At 46.7% G+C, this 22,995-nt stretch overlaps 1 protein-coding gene across 3 annotated transcripts in view; it reads left to right on the forward strand.

The window, feature by feature from the left end:
* Window positions 1–22,995, forward strand: part of Cnnm4 (cyclin and CBS domain divalent metal cation transport mediator 4) — a 42,354-nt gene that overhangs the window by 13,568 nt on the left and 5,791 nt on the right. For 2 of the 3 annotated variants that reach the window (XM_085679523.2, XM_048430351.3), the window contains exons 2-5: window positions 17,920–18,063; window positions 18,350–18,484; window positions 19,399–19,568; window positions 19,836–19,932. In XM_085679523.2, the coding sequence (XP_085535649.1) occupies window positions 17,920–18,063; window positions 18,350–18,484; window positions 19,399–19,568; window positions 19,836–19,932 (546 nt within the window). Of the gene's footprint in view, window positions 1–17,919; window positions 18,064–18,349; window positions 18,485–19,398; window positions 19,569–19,835; window positions 19,933–21,250; window positions 21,314–22,995 lie in introns of all 3 variants that reach the window. The other variant, XM_085679524.2, reaches the window with a different exon arrangement.

Consider the following 22,995-nt stretch of genomic DNA (forward strand, 5'->3'; position numbering starts at 1 on the left):
AGATATGCTCTTTTATCATACATACAAATATGGAGAAATAGAATTAACTTTTATTGTTGACCTTGTTATAAACTAACTCAGGCTAATAATACTTATTATATATTCTTTTGGATTTGTGCAGTTATATCATCTGTGAGTGATGGTTTTATTTATTCATTGCCAAATCTTTCATATTCTCCATCTTGTTTTTGTCTTGTTTCAGTGATTGGGACATCACAGGTCATGGAATCCTCACCTCAATCTTGATTTAGGGGACATTTTCAAAACTGGTTATCATGAGCTGCTGTCTTAGGGTTTCTCTTGCTGGGAAGAGACTCCATGACCACGCCAACTCCAATAAAGGAAAACATTTAACTAGGGTGGCTTACAGCTTACAGCCATGTCCCACTATGATGATAATGGACTAAAACACACACACACACACACACACACACACACACACACACATACACACATGCACGCGCATAGTTAGTAGACAACTGTGGATCCAGGCTGCTAGATTTGCATGGCATTTCCCTTTACTTGTTGATATGATTGAGTGTTAACCCTTTTTTCTGAAGTGTACTGATTTTTTCCCCATGTTGACCGAAACATTGCTCGACTGGAGTCAGCCTGTCTTACTCATGATTTATTACCCCCCCTTTAACATCACTAAATTTAATTTGCTAATATCTTTCCTGGGAATGTTGGCACCTATATTCATGAGAGATGGAGCTGTAATTGTTTTTCCTGCTATTAGAAGATGCCATCAGCTTTTTTAATAGCAGGAAAAATAATTGTTTAATAATTAAGTCTTTCCCCTTCTTGTAATTAATATCTCACTTTAGGTGAGCAAGTTTAAACGTATCAGAGAATCCTCTCGTCCTCGTCTCTCCCTCCCTGCTCTAGTACTGACTTCTTACGTCACCTCTGCAATTGCTGTAGTTTTTCTCCTTCAGGTTTGACTATCAAGATCTAGAATAATTTTAATAGTTTGTAAACAATTTGGAAATGGCATATGACTACTAGGAACCAACTGGGGCTCACTAAGGGGAAAAATTGCTAACTTTCTTTTCATTAATGTGTAATGGGGTAGAATTACTAGGTTCATGCAGTGGAAAACCAGTCGCGAGTTAGAATGTGCTTGGATTTCAACAAAGCCTTTAGCAGAATTTCCTATCAAATATTTATGGCTAACATGCACGTGTGTGCTCATTGACTATGGCCTGACTTTTTGATAGATATGGCAGTAAATTATTGGCTAACTGCCCACAGGTTTGAAGAATAGGAAACCTCCCAAGACGGTGAGCTTCAAGCAAAGACCTGATGGAGACAGGGCTCTTTGGCTGGGGAACTCTGGAAGAGGAGTCCGGCACGCCCTGCGTCCAGCTCTGATTCCACTAGACAAAGCTGAGGGGGCTCCTGAAACAAGAGAACTGGGTGGCAAGGGAGACGCAGTTTGCTGGAACAGGATAAACCCGGAAGGAGGCAGGCAGTGCTGGTGTAGCACTGGAATCCCTGGGCCCTCTAGGCTCCATGGCCCCACTCTCTCTTTGGAGAGACACCAGGTTATGGGGCCAGGTCAGCCTCTGGGCTGGACTTGGTCACACTCCTCTCTCATTTCCATCCATTGCAGGCAGTGGAGCCAGGTCTGTGTTTTTAGTCCTTGCTGCCTGGCTCTGGATCCCTGCTTTCTCGTGAGTCCTAACTGTCCCTAACCGTCCCACCCAGACACCTTAGATCTGAACTGAATCTATATTAGATAATTTCAGAAACTTTTAAAGAACCCATCCTCAGACGCCTATCTCAAATACATGGAAATATAGATATAGGAGTTTCCTGTATCTACCTGTCTATCTGAGGCCGGCCTCAAATTCACATTTGACTCAATAAAAACTTAATGACACAGGAAACAAAAAGAATGTAAAGTACTTAAAAGGCAAAATGCAAGCCCCGCATATGGTGGTCTAGCTCAGATAGTGGAGATCTGTGGGTTGTTACCTGTAGGTAGAGGTTTTATTTTTGAGACAGTTGTGCTATGCTAGTCAGTTCTGTTTGTCCCAGAACTCAGGCTTCTTCTGTATCTGCCTCTCCAGGGCTGGGATTGTAGGCCCATGATACTAATGCTAGACATTCTGTGTGTTCGTTTGAAAATACCCCACTCCCCAAAAACTTACAGTCTGCTATAGTTATTTCGGAAAGGTAGGCATATTTTTGCGTGCTGGGGATTAAGCACTAAACATTGTGGTTTGCTGTTAAACTACACTCCCAGCAAGACAAGATTATAAATACGCTTCATTTCCTTGCTTCCTCTTTTGTACCAATGCCAGGGGGAGGAGGAGATAGTAAACATTTGTAGATGTGTGTTATATACATATATACACATATAGAGTGGTAGCGCACGCCTTTAATCCCAGCTTTCAGGAGGTAGGGGCAGGTAGATCTCTGAGAGTTTAAGGCCAGCTTGGTCTTCACAGTGATTTCCAGGACAGCTAGGGCTATGTAGTGAAACCTTGTCTCAAAAACACAAATATATATGCCTACCTTTCCAAGATAGCTGCAGCTAACTGTAAGATTTTGGGGAGTGGGAGGTATTTTTAAATGAATACACACACATGCATGCGCATGTATGATAATATTTTTACTTTTAACAGGCCATTTGGGGGTTGGAAACGTAGCTTAGTTGGTGGGATACTTGCTTTGTGTGCCTGAAGTGCCAGTACTCCACCAACCGAGCGATGGTGCCTGCGTGTGACCCCAGTGCTTGAGAGGGAGAGGCAGGAGGATCAGAAATTTCAAGTTATCCTCAGCTGCATAGTGAATTTGAGGTCAGCTTGGCTACGTGAAACCATGCCTCAAAAAAGAAAAAATCCCTTTGTACAAATATTTGTACAAATACTGGTAATTTTTTGTCAACTTGACTCAAGCTACAGTCAACTGAGAAGAGGGAACTTGCGTTGAGAAAATGCCTCCATCTGATCGGCATATAGACATGCCTGTGGGACATTTTCTTGATTGACAATTGATGAGGGAGGGCCTAGCCCACTGTGGGCACTGCCACCCCTGGGCATGTGATATTGGGTATATAAAAAGTAAAGTGCACAAGCCATGAAGAGCAAGCCAGTGAGCAGCCTGTCCTCTGGCCTCCACCCCAGTTCCAGCCCCAGACTCCTGCCCGAGTTCTGTCTTAACTTTCCTCCATGGACTGGGTCTCAGCTTAGTTTATGAGCCAAAGAATCTCTCCTTCCCAGTTCGCCTTTGTTCAGGAGTGGGGTGGTCATGGTCTTTATCACAATAATGGAAACCTCACTAAGATAACAAGTTTGAGGGCAGCCTGAACAAAACTCTGTCTCCAAAAAAGTCCTCTTGAGCTACAAATTGAAATATTAGATATCTGCAGGTATAGTTTTACAGATGTTTACAGATAAAGCCTGGGCTTTACTTCAAAACACAAAAGCCAGTAAAGTGAGTGGGGGTAAAGAGGAAGCAAGATTGGCCAGGAGTAGTTAAGTATTTAAAGTAGAGGAGGCTGCAATTATGTTATTATCTCTACTTTTGTGTGCGTTTAATATTTCCCATCATAAAAAGGTTCAAAACCTAGAGATTAACAATGGAATGGAAAAAATCAAGAGCATGAGCGTGTCCCTGGGGTGGGGACCAGTCTCAGAGCCCCTGTCTTGTTTTTGTCAGCAGCTCCACCCCTGGGTGCTGAGGTTAGTGGGCCATTTGGCAAGGGCACAGCCTATCACCTCCTGGCATAATGACCCTGGATGTGGCTTCTCTGGCTAAATTCAGGGTCGAGGATTGTAGTAGAAGACTCAGTGGCACTTCCTGGGATCCTTCTCAGTACATGACTCTGGGGACAAACAGACTTCTGGAGAGAAGGTCACCCTAAGGCTGTGATGGTGACACCATGTGGGCATCTACTGTGCAAAGAGGCAAGCAAGTGAGGCATGGCCATCTTGATGCGGCTGTTATTTCTTTTAATTAAATTTCATTTATTTAGCTATGTAGGTAGGTAAGTAAGTAGTCGGACAGACAGACAGACAGTGTGTGTACACGTACTGCAGCATAGGTATAGTGGTCAGAGGACAGCTTGCCTAAGTGGGTCCTTTCCTCCTACCATGTGGATCCTGGGCTGGGAATTGAGCTCAGGTTGTCAGACTTGGTGGCAAGTGCCTTTACCCACTAAACCATCCCACTAGCCCTAGTTGTACTCCTTTTCTGCCAGTGGGGCCCCATCGTGTTGTTCTTCTTGGTATTAAGTAAACTTCCCAAGCAGCCAGCCTCCTGAAGAACTGAGACTGCAGGGCTATTCTACAGGGCTTTTCCTTTCTTTCTTTCTTTTTTTTATTTACAAGATTTATATATTTATTTATTATGTAAACAATAGTCTGCCTGCATGTGTCCCTGCAGACAGAAATTGGCACCAGATCTTATTACCGGTGGTTGTGAGCCATCATATGGTTGCTGGGAATTGAACTCGGGATCTCTGGAAGAGCAGTCAATGCTCTTAACCACTGAGCCATCTCGCCAGCCACAGCACAGGGGTTTTCCTAACTTTTTGTTATATACCCTATTCAAAAGAGGTGATTTTTAGTTTCTCTATCTGTTCTTTCAAAAGTTATATATGTATAGGAACCTTTTTGATAGTATATTTCATAAAGCAAGCAACTAAAAGCAATTTTCCATACACTTATTATTATGTGTATATGTGCATGCCATAATGTGCCCTGATGTGTGCGTGTGGTCAAGGGACAACTTGCAGAAATTGGTTGTTTTTTTTTTTTGTTTTTTGTTTTTTCGAGACAGGGTTTCTCTGTAGCTTTGGAGCCTGTCCTAGAACTAGTTCTTGTAGACCAGGCTGGTCTTAAATTTACAGCAATCCGCCTGCCTCTGCCTCTGGAGTGCTGGGATTAAAGGCGTGCCCCACCACTGCCCGGCAAATATTTAGCCCAGGCTGGCCTTGAACTCGTGATCCTCCTGCCTCTGCCTCCTTCAGCAAATCCTACTGGCGTGCGCCACCACAATCGGCTAGAAATTGGTTCTTTCTTCTACCATGTGGACAAAAGATCAAACTTTACCCAGTGAGCCATCTCACTAACCCAACATAATTTTTAAACAAGAAAAGATAAAGTCACCATGTTTAAATTTGTTTTCCTAATAGTTAATACTATATGTTAGCTTTAGACCAAAGTCTGTTCTCTCTCAAGACACAAAGTACACCCAGGGTGGGATCCACGGTTAATGACAGTAGCTAGAAGTCGGCTTTAAATGGCGTTCTTAGGGAACAATTTTGAATCATTGTGGTCAGCTCCGTCAGCCCCAGCCCAGTCATCACACTTCCCCATGCTGTGGTCAGCAAGGCTGGCCTTCCTAGCCTGCTGCCTTCTGTCTTCATGTTCCCTCCCGCTTGCTGTTGGCTTCCAGGAGTCACAGTTGAGCCTCTTGTCTGCTTGGTGATGATTTATCTGACTTAAAGTGTAAGGAACCCCTCCAGTGTGTTCCCTCTTGGCTGCTGAGGAGGGGGTAGAATGTACAGACCCTCCCCACTACAAACAGATCGGACAGGGCATGGTCAGTGTGTGTGCAAATAAAAGGGAACTTTATTCATTTTGGATTCGGACCTAAGTGTAAGCAGAGCTGGCACTGACAGGTTCCGGGTAGACCTGGCTCTGCAGTCTCTGTAGTGTCCTTGTGTTGTGCTGTCCCCGGGAACCCTCTCCTCACCTGGCTCCCCGCCTGTGTTTTTGGCAAGCTGGCCACAGTGGCTACATCACTGTCTCTTTTCTTTGAGGTTGTCATCTATCAACTTTTCTCTTTTTTCTGCTTTACTCCATTGTTTTTCCCTTTGTCATCCCCCCCCCCTTTCTAAAAAAGATACCTGGGCCTGGAGAGATGGCTCAACAGTTAAGAGCCTTTTCTCTTGCATAGGACCTGGGTTTGGGGTCCCAGCATTCACAAGATAGCTCACACCTGTCTGTAATTCAAGTTCTGAGGGTCTGATGCCATCTTCTGGCATTCAAGGGCACTGCATGCACCAAGTACGTGTATATGCACAGATCTACCTGCAAGCAAAACACCCACACACATAAAATAAATATAGATAAATAAATATTTTTAGAAGATTAAAAAGTTATCTAGGGCTACATAGTGAGACTCTATCTCAAAAAAAATTAAGTCAAAAACAACGACGTACTTAGTTATGATGCACTGTTTTCATTGATGGCACCTATTGAATTGCTTGCTGGTTTATTGAGCACCAACTATACATAGCCTTATGCAAGATGTAGAGGAGCGGATAGGAATTAGCACCCGTGACTCTGCTGGGAAGAGTGGAAACCTGAGCTCCCACTGAGAAGGAGGGTAGAGAGCATACTAAATGTGCCATTGTAGGGACCCTTTGGCCCGGTAACTCTGTTTTGCAAATGTCTGGGACTAATTCCTATGAGTCAAACAATAGATATTTATGCAGAGGTTTTCGCTACAATATTATTCACAATAGAAAACAAAAGCTTGGTCATAACTTGCCTGTCCCTTGGAAGGAAGGAGGCTGGTATGTCAATGGCACACCTGGTGGTCTAGTGGGTGAAACTGGGATCCAGGTGAACTGGCAGAGGACAAAAGCCAAGGCTCAGGAAGGGGCACACTCTTTCTTTTCGCTTTTAGTGTGTGTGTGTGTGTGTGTGTGAATATTTTGCCTACCTGCATTCATGTGTACCATGTTGGAGTCCTTGGAAATGGGGTTATGTATGATTGTGAACCACCATGTGAGTGCTGGGATTTGAACTCAGGTCCTCTGCAAGAGCAACAAGTGCTCTTAACCACTGAGCCAGCTCTCCAGTCTTTTTTGAGACAGGCTTTCCCTGTGCTACCTTGGCTGGCCTGAAACTGGTTAGGAGATGAGGCTAACCTTAAACTCACAGAAATCCTCCTGCCTCTGCCTTTTTGGGGCTAAGATTAAAGTGTGCCACCACGCCAAGCCCTATTTACTTAGTTTTGAGCCGGATTTTGTTATATTGCCTGAGTTAGTAAGAAAGAAAGAAACTGCTTGCTTTCCGTGGCTCGTTGTGAAAGTGGCATTCTCATCATTTTTCTTCTGTAAAACTGAGAAGACAGAGTAGAAGTTAGTATAAAATGCCATTTCTGCATCGTGAAGCGTGGCTACCACTCTTCCTGCACAGGCTTTTGTTGCGGCTCTTGTTTGCGTGTCTGAGGCAGTCTCACTGCGTAGTCCATCCTGACGGCAAATTCACTCTGTAGTCCCGGCTGGTCTTGAACTAGTGATCCTCCTGCCCCAGCCTAAAGTGCTAAAATTACAGGCATGCACCACCACGCCCAGCTTCTGTGGTGGTCATAACTTTTCTGTTTGTTTTGTGCATACTGTGAATCACTAGTTCCTTCAGTAAATTTAGGTCTGAGTCATCCCTTTTAGTGGCTGGAGTTCTGTGTTATAAATATTGGCTGGGTCTTCCTGGATACACCTTGCACACTCTGGGTGTTTCTTTAGAAGTAAGTCACTAGGAGTGGAAGAAAGGGCTGGGTCCAAAGTCTTTCACATTGTGCACTTTAACACACTGCCATGTTCCTGAAGGAAATCGTTAAACCCCAGCAGCAGTGACTGGTTCTTCTATTAATGCAGAGTACTGCTCTGATGAATCGAAAAGCCTCAGTAGCTTACTGGGTTGGGGCCCTTGCACTGCCAAGACAACACAACAACAAACTCATAGGTCGTTTTTAGAGTTTGTGTCTCATTGGATCAATTTGTAGTCATTGTATTTGTAATTAAAAGTAAGCTTGTAGGCAGGAGGACTGCAGTGAACCTCAGGCCAGCCTAGGCTACAGTTTCAGGTCATCCTGAGGTACAAATGGAGACCCTGTGTCAAAAAAACCGAAACAAATCACCAGGGGCCAAAGAGATGGCTCAGTGGGTAGCAAACAGACATAAAACAAACGTGATTTTTCCACTTGGTTTACAAAGGCTTGCAGTGAGAGCTGGCCCAATTAGCCTAGTACCTTCCAGTGAATAGTCTCTTTTTTCTTTTGATTCAAAATGTCAGATTTGTAATATGATACCCCCCCAACACACACAGGGCGGGTGCCAAGTGGAGGTTTTGTTTAGTTTTAAAAACAAGGTTAATTTGGTTGACCTGAATCTCTCTATATAGCCCAGGCTAGCTTTGAACTAGTGACAATCCTCCTGCCTCTGCCTTCCAAATATTGGACTTTATTTCTGAACTCCTGAGCGCTGCTGTGGTCACTGTAGTCTTATTACTAGGCACGGTGGCGTGTGCCTTTAAGAGAGGCCAAGGTAAGAGGGTTACTTGAGCCCAGGAACCCAGGACTTGGAGAGAAGCTTAGGCACCATAATGAGACAGTATTGAAAATGTTGAATCACAGTTTTGAGAATGAATAAAATGTGGGTCTGTGAGCTGGCTCAGAGGGCAAAGGTTCTTACTTCACAAGCTAACCTACCTAAGATAGAGCCCTAGAACCCATAAATATGGAATGAGAGAACCAACCTCCAACCTCCATCTGTGGCATGACCTTCCTCCACCACACACACACACACACACAGAGAGAGAGAGAGAGAGAGAGAGAGAAAGAGAGAGAGAGAGAGAATAATAAATGAAATTATTGAAGTATGTAAGTGAAATTAATTGAATTGAATTAAGGGTTTCTTTAGCATTCCTTTTTGTTATGACTGACTAATCTGTTGCAGGCCAGCTCCCACCCTAGCTGTGGATAAAGAAAGCTTTAATGTTTCAGTGCTCAGAGTGGGAGGGTTGTAAATTGAGGACCTTTATGTGAGACCACTACTTGTTGCTTCTGAGCTCCTGCTGTCCTGTGGTTATAGCCTGTCTATGACACTCCCGGGCAGTTGGGCAGACTGGTTCTCTTATCTGTTTTCCAGGGGAACAAGGGTGGCCATGCGCCTCCCTAGCCTGCCTACTCACATGATTCCCGTGGGTCAGTGGTGTTGGCCCGCCTCTCAGTGTTCAGGCAACCCCATTTTTTTCTTTATTATTTATTGGTGATAATTATCATTATTTTACATAGAGCCTGGGGATCAAACTTGGGTCCTTGTGTTTGCAAGGCAAGTACTTTACCAGCTGTGCCATCTCCTCAGCCTCCCACTGTTTTCTTACAGCCTTGGAAACCCAGCATGGCTGAGCACAGTGGGTGCAGGGCCAGTCTGCTGGGCAACCACAACCTCTTGGTCTCCTAGCTTCTGCCAGGTCAAGTGTCCAACCTGGGAGATGAACCTAAGATGATGGATAAATTGTACCAATCTTCCCAGGCTGGAAGACAAGGTGCTTGTCCCACTCTGGCTGACTCCTCTCCCACCCCTTCGTGCTGGGAAGGGCGGCTGCTCCTCCTGCTGGCTGAGGTCAGCACTATTAATAGCCAGCTTAATCCTGCTCAAGCCTGGGCAAAGGGAGGCAAAAGGAGCCAGTTGCCGGGAAGTCAGAGTGCCCAGCCATCTGTAGATGCAGAACTTAGCCTCAAGGCCATGGTGTCTAGCCACCAAGTTGGCACCGAGGACCAGCTCTCGGAACTTGGGATTTTGATGTATTGAGTGACCCGGTGAGGAGGCCACTAAGGACACCATCTCTGGTAGTAAGGTTTTTTTGTGTGATCTGGGGCCTTGTTTCTTCCCTGGAGAAAAGTAGCTGGGGCTGCTGGGGGCCCCTGTGAACTTTGAAACCCAGAACCCAATAACACATTTCCTTATAGTGTTGGATAGATTGTAATTTTTTTTTTAGTGGGAGGGAGGAAGACATGGCAGTTTGCTAAAATAAGTGACATGCAGAGTGGGGTTCTGGCCTTCTAGGGCTCTAGAGACCACTGTTTTAAATCTGGGTGAAAGTTTGGAGCACCTGACACTGGTGAGGCGAAATTCCAGATGCTGTGCAAGGAAGCAACAAGGTCTGGGCTGGGTGTAAAGAAAACCTTCTGGGCTAGCTGGGATGATGTGTGAGCTTTGGGTGGAGAAGACAGATGCCATGCTTGGGCATGGTGCCCACAGACATAAGCCCAACGTTTGGGAAGGGAGACAGGATCAGGAGTTCAAGGTCATCATAAGCTAGATAGTGAATTCAAGGTTAGCCTGGACTACGGGGACTCTGCTCAAACAAAAACAAACAAAACAAAAAACTAAACAAAACCAGATGTGACGTGGGAAACCTCGAAGCAAAAGGAGTTACTGAGGGACTTGAGTGGTAGGTTCTTTCTCTTCTTGCCTTCAGTTTTTAACCTGTTCTATGTGAGACAGGGCCATGTCTAAGAGGATTGGTGGAGGCCTCACCTATGGCTGTCTTGAGAGGCTAAGGTTCCCCCTGACAAGTTCTGAATAAAGGTCAGTAAAGGGGAGAGTGGGCAAGCTTGCTGCAAGGTAAGACTTGAGATACTGAGGATTCCAGGAGATTCCAGGATGCTCCTTTTCCCGGTTCCCACCCCTTCAGTTGTCCCCTTTCAAACAGTGCTTGCATTTAGGAAGTCACTGAGAAGCAGTTTCAGAGCGTCTTTTCAGAATTTGCATCTCGTTTTGTTTTTGTGTGTGTCGGCATGTGCATGCTACGATGTTCACGCTATGATGTACATGCTACGATGTACATGTGCAGATGTCAGAGAACAGCTCTGTAATCTGTCCTCTCCTTCCACCAGGCAGGAGCTGTCTCCAAGACCTTAGCTTGTTGTTGTTGTTGTTGTTGTTGTGTGTGTCTTGAGTGAGCATGCGCACATGCGGACGGGTACCTGTGGAGCCCAGAAGAGGGTGGCAGATGACCTAGAGCTGTAGTTTCTTTCTGACAGTTGTAAGCCACCCAGCATGGGTGCCAGGAACTGAACTCTAACTTAATGCTGAGCCATCTTTCTAGTTCCCCACAATGCCGTCTTTTTTTTTTAAAGTTACTTTGTGTATTCCTTCTGATTATAAAATTAATACAATTAATTATAGAAAATGTGGAAGTCTGTATAGAAAAAGATAAAAATGAAAAAGCCCATCCTTAGGTTATACCATACAGAATTGCTGTTTTGGGCCAAAAGTAGCCAGGTATCAGCAGTGGCTCAACCAAATTTAACATTTTATTGTATTTCCACAGTTGTTTTTCTTTAACGAATACTACTTTGAAAAATGTGGAATTTTCCGCCATAGGTACTATTTAAATACTCTTCATTTCTTGTCTCAGCCACAGCCCAAGTCCAATCATCTAGTCGAATGATCATCAACAATAAAGTCAGGTAGCTCATTAAAATAAGCTTTTATATTAAAGTTACAAACTTATAATAAAACTACGAATTCAAATCTTAAATTGACATACCTAATTTTGTTTTATTTCATGGTGTTGGGACATACGAGCTCAGTAATACTGAGCTGCACCCCCAGTTCCTGATCTCTTTGAATTATTATTATTATTTTGGTCTTTTGAGACATGATTTCTCTGAGTAGCCCTGACTGTCCTGGAATTCACACTATAGACTAAGCTGGCCTAGAACTCAGAGCTCTGCCTGCATCTGCCTCCCAAATGCTAGGATTAAAGGAGTGTGCCACCACACCCAGTTCAAAATAAGTTTTTTTTAATTTGATTTTTCAAGGCAGGGTTTCCCTCTGTAGCTCCAGCTTATCCTGGAACTCCATCTGTAGAACAGGCTGGCCTCAAACTCACAGAGATTCTCCTGCCTCTGTCTCTGGAATGCTGGGATTAAAGGCATGCACCCCCCCATGCTTTATTATTTTTATAAAGTATTTTTCTTTGAAAATGTTGTATGTCATACATAGTAGATACAATGTATTTTGGTCATAGCCACTCCCAACCCCTCTAACATGTACCCTCCTAGCTTCATAGCCTCTTTTCTTTTTCCCTTAGATAGTCCAGGGGCCAGAGAGATGGTTCAGTAGTCAAGAGTAAAGAAGCACAGAGGACCTGCGTTGGGGTCCTCTGGTGGTTCACAACCATCTGTAACTCTAGTTCCAGGGGATCCTCTGCCCTCCTTGGTCACAAGACACATAGTGGCACACATATATATGTGCAAGCAAAACACATATACATAAAAAATAAAAACAAGTCTTAAAAAAAAAAAAAGAAATCCCTTATGCCCGTTTGGGTCTGCTCATATGCACATAGATGTGGGGCCATCCACTAGAATATTAATAACAACTTCCAGTTTTGTTGGCTTGTGCAAGCCTTGTGTAGGTAATCATAGCCGCTGTGAGTTGGTGGATGCGTTGCCTGTGACGTGTCCTCGCCATCCTCCAGCTGTCATGTTCTTCCCATCGCGGCTCTCCCGACGACTCCTGAGCCTTGGTTGTTGATGGTGGCGTGGTGCTGTGGGGTTGTGGTGGCGATAGCTGCCCCGTTTAGGGCTGACCACTCGCAGCCACTGGCAGCACTCTGACTAGTTAGGAATCTCTGCGTTAGTTGCTGCCTTCTATAAAAAGTTTCTCTAACCAAGGTTGAGAGCAGCACAAATCTGTGGGTATAAACATAAAAAAACAAATATTTAGCAACATGACCAACCATTTAGCCAGACAACTCTAAGCTCCAGTTTGGGGTCTATGACCTTCCCAGCGGTGGGCTTTTGACCAAGTTTACTGTACCAGACATGAATTCTCTCTTTTGGAGCAGGCTTCAAATCAGTCGGAAAGTGGTTGGTTACCCCGTTAGCTGTCATACCACTGTTGGCAGCAGTGGGCACGTCTTGGTGGGCAGGGTATTGCTGTTTCAGCATGCAGTGGCCGATGATGGCTAAGCCCATTGATGTCCTTTCTTCCCCAGTGATCTCTTTACTCTAAATGGTAAGTCAGCAGCATGGGAACTTCAAAATTACTAAAACTAAAATGTTTCTTTTTCAAGTCTGCATCCCTTTCTCCTTCCCCTCACTTGCTTCCTTTCTTCTGCAGCTGAGTAGATGAAGAGGACTAGGGGAAGCCAGGCAGCCAGGCTCACCACTGCCTCGGAATCGGACTGGCTGAGAGGACAGATGGGATTGTCTTGAGCGGAGATGACAAAGGCTGGGGGCACGTGAATTAGCTCTTAGCCGTTAAATTCAAGGTGTTAAGGCTCTTAGCTTGCAGTTGAATAGAAAGGTTGGTGGGCACAGGAAAGAGCTATAAAATTTTATTTAGAGTCTGGGAATGTAGGACAATTATTAGAGAGCTTGGCTAGCCTGCACAAAGCCCTGGGTTGGATTGTGAGCACTATAGAAACTGGGCAGGATGGTGCAGGCCTCTAACCTCAGAACTTGGGCAATGGTCACAGGAAGGTCAGGAGTTCGACGTGATTCTCAGTTACATGAGACCCTACCTCAGAAAACAAACAACAACAGCAGCAACAACAACAACAACAAAAACCCAAGGCTTTGGGGTTTCTTTGTTGTTGGTTTTTTTTTTTTTTGGTTTTGTTTTTTTTTTAAATATTTTGACATATGACTATTTAAGTCACTACGCAAGGTACTGATTGCACAGACTCAGCCCTCCACCACTAAGAAATCAGGGAGGAACCAGACTTGGTGGCATGCCTTTACACACATTTATAACTCAAGCACTTAAAAAACTGAGTCAGGAGAACCATGAGTTCAGAGTTAGCCTGAGTTGTATGGTATGGTATACCCTGTTTCAAAAACAAAACACAGAAACCTGGCGTCTCACAATTGCCATAACTCCAGTTCAGTTCTGGGAATCTGATGCCCCCTACTGGCCTCCAGGGGCATCAAGCATGCTTGTAGTGTACATCCATCCATCCAGGTTAACACCTAGACACATAAGTTTGGTTTTTATTGTTGTTGTTTTAATTAAAAAGCAAACTAGAGCTGGGTGGTAGTAGCGCACACCTTTAATCCCAGCACTTGGGAGTCAGAGGCAGGGGGATCTCTGTGAGTCAAGGCCAGCCTGGTCTACAGAGCTAGTTCCAGGACAGGCTCCAAAGCTACACAGAGAAACCCTGTCTCAAAAACCAAAACCAAAACAAACAAACAAAAAACCCTAGAGACAGAGAGAGGAAGAAGCCCTGGGATCAGCCACAGCAGAACAATGGAAGAAGGGCTTTCAGGAGGGAGGGAGGACTCCTTGCCAGCAGGTCCTCTAAGAATGAACCCTCACCACTGAAGGTCACTGATGACCCTGAAAGAAGGGTCTTTCACAGGAGAGGAAGGTTCTGCCAGAATAAACAGGTGTTCCCTTTGACAAAGCTTACTAGAAAAAGGCACATAGCCTGGGGGTCCTGAGCTGGCCCAGCAGAGAATACTGAATGGCTTCTTAGCCAGAACATTTTTGTGGGCCCAGTGGGCAAGCCATCTTTAGGGAAAGTGTCCAGAATTCTTGGCATAGAGCAGGGCTGACTATTCAGTTTGGTTCCCCAGGGCTACATTCCTACAAAGTGCCTGTCACTTGGGTGACTGCCACCAGAAGGTGCCTAAGTGTGACAGTGGCTCCTACAAAGGAGCCTCAGAGTAGAGGCCGAGTCAAGACAGCTCAGGTGACTGTTGAGGGATCAGCTCGTTCTATCTACAATGGGCATTTCTGTCCTTTAGAGAAGCTGCCAGCCTTCCCTGTAGCCCCACTAAAACCATGACTGTGTGTTAAGATTTGCTCAGATCCTGTGGCTCTTTTGAGGAATTCACTGAAGGGCGAATGGTAACTGAATTCCTGTCCAACCAGGATGCTTATTCCCCAAACCTTGTCAAAAGTTACAGGCTAGGTGTCTGGTTAAGGGCACTTACTGTTGTTAATTTGGTTCCCAACAACACAGCTTACACCACCAGTGACTCCAACTTCAGGGAATCTGGTGCCTTCTCACGTCTGTGCACAGCTACACACACATGCACATCCCCTCGCCACATACACATAATTAAGATATTAAAAATCTGAAAAGAAAAAGGAAGGTGATGATGATGGTACAGCCTGGACCAGAGACACAGACTCTTTCCACATCCTAGAGACTCCCATCAGTTTCCCTTTGTCCTTGTAGTTTTTCTTCTAGGTTTTATTTTGCAGTGCTGAGAATGAAGCCAGGGCTTGAGCACACCTGACACACATTCTACCCTTGAGATTCCACTCAGACCTTTAGTTAGAACACATTCATCTAATAGAACAGCCTAGCCATAGTAATGGCCAGAGAGAGGGTCAAGAGGACCCACACACACCCAAACTCCATACACTGTCAAAATAGGATCCTGGCACCACTTCTAGATGTTTCTGGGCCAGTTCAGGCCTTAGGCCTCTTCATTCCTGGGCAATTGATGACGTTATTCTGCTGGTTAAGAGTGTGTGTGGGGTTCTGTTCTACATTTTGTCCATCCAGCCCTGACACATTCTAAGAGCAGCTGGGGTCACTGGGTCTGCTGATTTAGGAGTGTTCTGCTTGGGGTTGTGAAGGAGAAGGTTGTGTGGACATCCTATCTTTTGTGTGTTTGTGCTTCTGTGACAGTTGTCTGCAGGATGAATTCTTAGAGGTGTTGTCAAGTTCAAGCTATAGACCCCTCATTTTGAGACAACTTGCCTTGTCTTAGTCTGCTTAACTGTTATGCCCTATTACCTGTCCACCAGCTACACTGAATGTGAGGGCCTCTTCCTACGCCCCACACATGCAGACACACTGGCCATCATCAGTAGGGTTTAAGCGGTGCCAGTCTGAAAGATGCTAAAAGTTCCAGGCTTCCTTTTAATTCCTAGCCCTCTTTAGTCGCGTAGCTCAAGGCCCTGGACATGTTGCTTGCTAGAGACACTCCTGAATGAGAAAGAGGTCCTAGAGTTGGGTACCAAGGTCTTGGCTCTGGCAGATACCTTGCCTTTGTTGGTTCCTCTCTAGACAGGCACTGGGAATTTATTATAGGGTGCAGACATGGTTCTGCCTACAACATGTGGGTGGCACAGTAACTGGCGTACATGTAAAAACCTTAGGAGCAGAGTGCCCTTACCCTGTGGGTGAGCTGTGGCAGTTCACTTTCTTCCTCAGACCTCAGTTCTCCCCAGTCTCCCCAGGGGCATGCCAGGGGACCCTTAGGACTGAGGAGTCAGTCCCTCTTGAGACTGAGGCATTGTTTGTGGCCTGAAAACCCTGGCAAACACCCACTCCCAAGAGTGTTTCAAATGAGTTCTAACCTGAATGTGAGGTCTGAACATTAGTTTGAGGGATGGGGCAAGACATGTGGGAGATCCACACTTAACCTGCAGAATCTCCAGAGCTTTTACCTTAGTTGGCTCTGAGCCTTCATGTGTGTTGGGTGGTGGGCATGTGTGTATATGTGCCCTTTCATATTAGTTGGCTCTAAGCCTCCATGTATGTTTGGTGTGTATATGTGCCCTAATAAGCACACCTTTTTATTCTTAGAGTGGGTCAAGCCCCTCTTGGCTATCTCGTTTTGTTCCCTGGGGTATCAGAGCCAGGTGGGCACCTCATAAATAGCCTGAGAAGCATCTCTACCCACAATACTTCTGCAGAATGTCCTGATGCACCTGCCTCTCAACTCTTGTCTCAGACTGAGGGGAAGGAGTTGGGAGCCATGTGACCTAGTTTTGGCCCAGTATATGAGTGCTTGTCCAGGGCGTCTCCAGATGAGGCAAAAGCCCATGGACCCTGTCGTACTCAACAAGGCCCAGTGGACTTCGGGACAACACAGAATGCTGCGGAGCTGCGCGGCCTGCACACCCTCCTCTCTCTTGTAGTACTGATGGTTCTCTTGGCACTGTTAGTGTCATTTTGTCAGTCTCGCATGGGACAGGAGACCCCAGGAGTGATGTATTTTCCCCTAAACTTCTTTGGGAGCTGATGCTTCTCAGGTTTCTTGTCTGGGCATGGCAGCTGTCACTCCAGACCTCAGGAGCTGTTCTGACAGGATCGGAGGCAGATCACCCCTATTTCTGTAAATATGTTTTGAACAAGATTGCTGTTCTTGAAAATGTTTGCCTGTGTCAACCACCTTTTAGTTTTGTAAGGACAGGACGTACCTGGCTTGATATTTGGCCAAGCTAACAAAATGGTAAATGTTGGTTTTGGTTTAAAGATGTTTTGATGTAAACGTTGGGAGAAAACATATTTGACATATTTTTGCCAGAGTTAACATTGGAGGATGGGAAAAACTTGTTTGTTAATATGGAAAAACACACTTGTTTTTGATGTATAAATAGAGACAGGTGGAGCTATTCAGGGCTGACCATTTATGTGACACTCACTTGATGGACAGCTCATTTCTTTGCACCAACCCCCTTCCCAGTCTCAGGACCTGAACCCAGGCTGCGACTTGACCACCATAGGAAGGCCTTCCCAATTGTGGGCACTGCCTGGCCTGATACAGTGAGTTTGTTAGTGATTTTGAGACCCAGAGCCTTGGCTTTGGGCAGTACAACAGTCCTTGGTTCCCTGTAGGGAGTTTGCTGGGCAGAACTGTGTGAGAGAACTGAGTGTGGTGGTCCATGAGGCCCTGGGCGGTTAGACCCCTGTCCAGCTGGCATAGACACACCCCTGACCACGGGCTTCCTGTGGTCTTGTACTATAGCCTCTCTTTCCTGGGACCTCGGAATCCCTGACAGGCAGTGCCTGGCAGAGCCTGTCATTTTTATCCTCTTTAGGTTTTCTTCTTCTTCTTCTTTGGTATATGACAGGGGGTTACATATAGTTCAGGCTGGCTTGGGATTGACTGTGTAACACAGGATGGCCTCAACCTTGCAGCAATCCTCCTGCCTCCGCCTCCTGAGTATTGGGGTGACAGATGTGAGTTACCACACCTGCTTTCCATCCTCTTTAAACAAAGGATCTCAAGTGTAATACATTTAAAAACAGGGTCTTCCTGTTCATAAGGGCAGTGTCTGCTTGTAGAAGAATCATCAGAAACCTGGAAAGGAAAGAAAACGGCAGTGACTCTGGCCCAACGACTCAGCCCTAAACATGTTGACCTTGTGTTGAGGGAGCTTCATACCTGACTTAGTGTCCTCTCCTACAGGGAAGTCCCACCTGGCCATCGTGCAGAAGGTGAACAATGAAGGGGAGGGCGACCCCTTCTACGAGGTGCTGGGCTTGGTCACGCTGGAGGACGTCATTGAGGAGATCATCAAATCTGAGATCCTGGACGAGTCGGACATGTACAGTGAGTTCAGCCCTCTCCACGGGCTCAGAATCCCATGGCAGCTCTGAAATTAGTGTCCTTAGGTAATAAGACTTCAGTGCGGGGGTGTGGGGGCCCCGGCCCACGGAGCCAGGCCTACTGGCCAGCCCTGTGCCCTTCACTGGTTGTGGCGAGGAGGGAACACAATGCTGAGCGCAGTACCTGAAGTCCTCCTCTGTCCTCCCTGTGGAGGGAGGCCTGGGAACTAGAGAGTCAAGTTCCAGCCTCAGAGGTCAGGGGTCTCAATTCCAGACTTCTCTTTTTACAGCTGATAATCGAACCCGGAGACGGGTATCTGTGAAGAACAAACGTGACTTCTCTGCCTTCAAGGATGCTGACAATGAACTCAAAGTGAAAATCTCACCTCAGCTTCTTCTAGCTGCTCATCGCTTCCTGGCCACAGGTAGGAGTATGGGAAGTACCTTCCTCATTGGTGGAGGTACAGTCACAAAGTGGGTAACCCTGAGCCTCTGGCCACTCCTCCTGGAGAGAGAGCAGTGTGAGCTGGGACACATGCACTCTGGAAGGGTTCAGGTATGCGCCCTCTTCTTTGTTCACCATGACTGGCTATCACAGACTTCCAGGAACAATCTAGCTAACAAAGCAAGCACTGAGACTTCCAAGGAGTACCTGGGAGCCCCAGTTCCTTCAGGCTGTGGCCCTGCACTCTGCTCTGCCCACTCCTGGCCTGCTCACCTGCCCTGAGGAGCCTGTTCCCAACACCAGCTTACTCGCTAGTTTCTGCCTGTGCAGGGGAAGACCTTGTGCCCCAGGTCAGCCTGCAGAGCTGACTTGTAAATCAGTGGCATTTCTCTCTTATCACTTCTAATTCAGACCACCCTTCGGGGCCTGGGTGACAGTCCAGGAAAACACTGGCTACTCCTGCTGTCACCCTTACTCCAGCTTCCTTCTGGCCCACTTGCTAAAGGTACAAGAATTCCTTTCCCTTTGTGCTTTCTTGCTAGTAGTCGTTGGTGCAGAGAGTAGTAATTGTAGGAACACTTAATGAACATGCACAAGGGAAGAATGCATCTAAATGTTGGGTCATCTCACTTGACTACCCAGGGGAGTTTTGTCCTCATCTTACTGATGAGAAAACTGAGAGCGTAAGTCCAGTCATCTGCCCAAGGTCATGACTGTTAGTACTAGAGCCCTGTAGGCGGATCCCAGGGAGATGCAGCTTGAAGCAGTGTCCCAAGCAGGGAGGACTTAGTACAGAGTGGCCATGGCTACTTAGATGTTTATATAGTAGTGACCCAGCTCCATGGCTACCAGGACCCAGCCCCATGTGAGGTCTCCTCTCTCTCTCTCCCGCAGAGGTGCCCCAGTTTAGCCCCTCTCTGATATCAGAGAAGATCCTGCTCCGACTGCTCAAATACCCAGATGTCATTCAGGAGCTCAAGTTCGATGAACACAACAAATACTACGTTCGTCATTACCTGTACACCCGGAACAAGTCAGCTGACTACTTCACCCTCATCCTGCAGGTGAGCACAGGCCACTCGCCCCTCCAACGCCTGCATCTCCCCCTTCCGATGGGCCCTTGGAGAGTGTGCAGCCTACTCTTGAACCTGTGCTCCAGGTGCCACTTTTGTGCCTACAGGTCAAGGCCTTGAACACTGCCGGGCTCTGGGGCCAGGGTTCACACCTCTCGGTTTTGTAGAGCCGCCCAGTTTAACTCCTCTCTTATTGCCACACAGGCTTCAACCCACCTGTCTAAGCCGTGTTGTAATCTTAACCCCATGTTCTTCCAGGGGAAGGTGGAAGTAGAAGCAGGAAAGGAGAACATGAAATTTGAGACGGGTGCCTTCTCGTACTATGGGACCATGGCCTTGTCCTCGGCAGCCTCGGGTGAGTTGTGGACCAGGTCCCTGTGACCTACTGACACTTGTAAATTAAGGGCAGCCTTGATGGCTCATAGCAGAAGGAGGCAGGTAAGGGTCAGAGCTGCCAGGCCTAGGGGAAACAGGATGACCTTTCCCATTGGAAGGCTGAGGACAAGAGAGGCAGAGAGAGTGTCCTGAGGTAGTGAGGGGAGGGACTGGCTGCTGCGAGGATTGTGGACAGCCTGATGAGATTAATGGACCAGTGGGAACTCCTGTGCCATCACTGACTAAATCATCAGGGCAGAATAGGAGGCACATGAAGGTTAGGGACTGGGGAACTGGGGTACACACAGTACTGGTGTTGGGAGGTAGCTCCGAGTCTGTTTGCCTGGATAAGTTGTAGATGACTTTGGCTTCCCAGGGCCTCAGCTACTGCATTTTGTTCAAGTTTGGTTCTGATAATAGGGGCAATCATTGGGAGATGGGTCCCCTCAAGGATGACCTCTGGTCCTGGGTGGCTCAGGCGTCCCCTGGCAAGTCTCACCCTCCTGGACTTTCCCCTGTGTGGACACTCTGACCTTGGCAGGGGAGGGGTGTGCCAGCTTCCTGCAGGGAAAGAATAAAAGCTATCTTTGGTGCCTAGAGCAGGCTATGCCAATGGGGCATTGCTGTAACTCTTAAAGAATCCCTGTGCCACATTTGTCACTGTCCTGTCACTATCCTTTGACAAGAAGCGCCCACTGCATAGCGCCGACGCGTCCATGAATATCAACACAGCACAGCCGCTGCATTAGGATGAGCCAGGGTGTTACAGGCTCCCAGGGCAAGATCCAGGGCAGACAAGTTGGGCTACAGAGCAGTTGCACCTCGCCTGAACCCATCAGGTCTAAGGAAGACTGGCCTGCTCCTACTGAGAGCATCCTTGTCTTTTTCTTAGGGAAGTTTTGATATTTTGGAATGGTCTTGCTTTGTAACTGGCCCGGAACTCCTCATCCTCCTGTTGTACCCACCTAATGTTTGGGGAGTTCTTGTTCAGAAGGGATTCATCTCAGTGCTGAGATAGAGAACTCTCTGGGTCTTGGGCTCAGTCGCTTGACCCTAGGTCATCACATTCCATTTGGAGTGGCTGGAAGGCAGGGGAGATGTCTCTGGGTATACTTACTCTGATAGGGCTCTTTGATGTATCCTGATCATCCTTCCCATCTAAGAGACACACTTAGACTGTGCCCCACTTCCACTTTACCCTGCTTGAGGTAGCCTGGCCCACCAAATCTGCCTCTCCATCCTGTTCCTGTGGCTTGTGACCCTCCCCAGGTCACTGACTTCCTCCTCTGTTGCTCCAGCGCCTCCTGTGCAGGCTGGGTGTTCACCCAGCAAGCTGAACTCCCTGCTCTCCCGGCTCTCAGGTAACCTGGCATGCTAGAGAAGTGCACAGTGCCACCTGTTGCTAGAGCTTTGTACTGCAGCTGCACTAATAGCTCCCGTAGGAACCTGGGAACTTCCTCCTAGGCACACGTAGGGTCCAGCCTGATTCTTAATGGGTGTTGTCTCTGCGTGACCTAGGACTCAGTTTCTGGATGGGTCGGCCACAGTCTTGGAAGGGCCTTTCCAAGGGCCTTTCAGTTCTTGAGAAAGCATGATCAACAGACAGACACATATAATGCTCAGATAATGAGTTTGGGAATGGAGGATTGTCCTTACCAAGTCAAGTGCGCACGCGCAGCCTGTGTCTGTTATGGCCTGGAGGAAACAAAGCCCAGCTGGCCAGCACCCTGCTCCCACTCACTCACGTGCCTCTGCGAATGGCATGTCATTCCACCAGCTTTCTTAGACCTTCTCATCCTTCTTCACAGCCTAATGAGTAAGACTGCAGTACGGCAGGATGAGGCATCTCCGCCTGTTGTTCTTAGCCAAACTCCACCCCGTCTTGTTTTTGCTCACTTGAAAAATGGAACTAACACTGTACCCACTTCAAAAGCTTGGGACGGGAGCAGTAAGTGAGATAACTGATGTAGAATATGCTGAGCCCAACATTATTTCTGTTTTCTCTGTAACAACTAACGTGTGACATTCCCACCAGCAAGTACTTAGGGAAAAACATGCCAGATGCCACTTCTGGACTTGGCCTCTCCTAGGAATCATGGGAGCAGTTAGAGATGTTTAGTTTGAAGATCCCCACATGCACTACAGCTGCAAAGGATGTGGGAAGGACCCAGTCAGCCCTGATTCTGGCCAAGCTGGTGAGCCTGCTCAGGTCAGGACCAACCCAGGCCCCGACAAATCTAAAATTTGACAACCCAGTCAGTTAGTTCTGGTTTTATATTTTTATAATTAGTTTTCGTTGTTGTTGTTTTAGAGACAAGGTTTCTCTGTGTAGCTCTGGCTGTCCTGGAACTCATTCTGTAGAACAGGCTGGCCTTGAACTCACAGAGATACACCTGTCTCTGCCTCCCAAGTGATGGGATTAAAGGGCCACCATACCAGGCTTATAATTAGTTTAATGTCGTCCCCCCACCCTGTGTGTGTGTGTGTGTTTACGGGGATGGAACCCAAAGCTTTACACATGCTAGACAAATATTCCACCAGCCCCTCAATTTTTACTTTTTTTGTGTGAATTTTCTCTTCTTGTTTCACAGCACATGCTATTCTGACTCCCTGTTTTAAAAATAATAAATAAAATGGTGATTTAGAGCCAGGCAGTGGTGGCGCATACCTTTAATCCCAGGGAGACAGAGGCAGGCTGATCTCTCTGAGTTCAAGGCCAAGCTGTTCTAAAAGAGCTAGTTCGAGGACAGTCCCCAAAGCTACAGGGAACCCCCCCACACCAAAAAAAGATGATGACTTAGTTGTCACTGGCTTTAGTCGTCCCCCTCTTATTTCATGAATGACCAGGAGTTTATACATTTGTGGCTTGAACCCTGGTGTTTGTATCTAAAATGGATGCTTTTCCATAAATCCCCTCATCAGGGCAGGCAGGAAGGCTCAGAAGGTAGAAGCTTTTGCCTCACAGCCTGTTAACCTGAGTTCAGTCCCCAGAATCCATGGTGCGATGAGGCAACCGACTCCTGAAAGTCGTCCTCTGACTGCC

This window comes from Myodes glareolus, chromosome 18, assembly GCF_982192425.1.
Source record: "Myodes glareolus chromosome 18, mMyoGla1.1, whole genome shotgun sequence".
In the NCBI taxonomy this organism is placed as follows: domain Eukaryota; kingdom Metazoa; phylum Chordata; class Mammalia; order Rodentia; family Cricetidae; genus Myodes; species Myodes glareolus.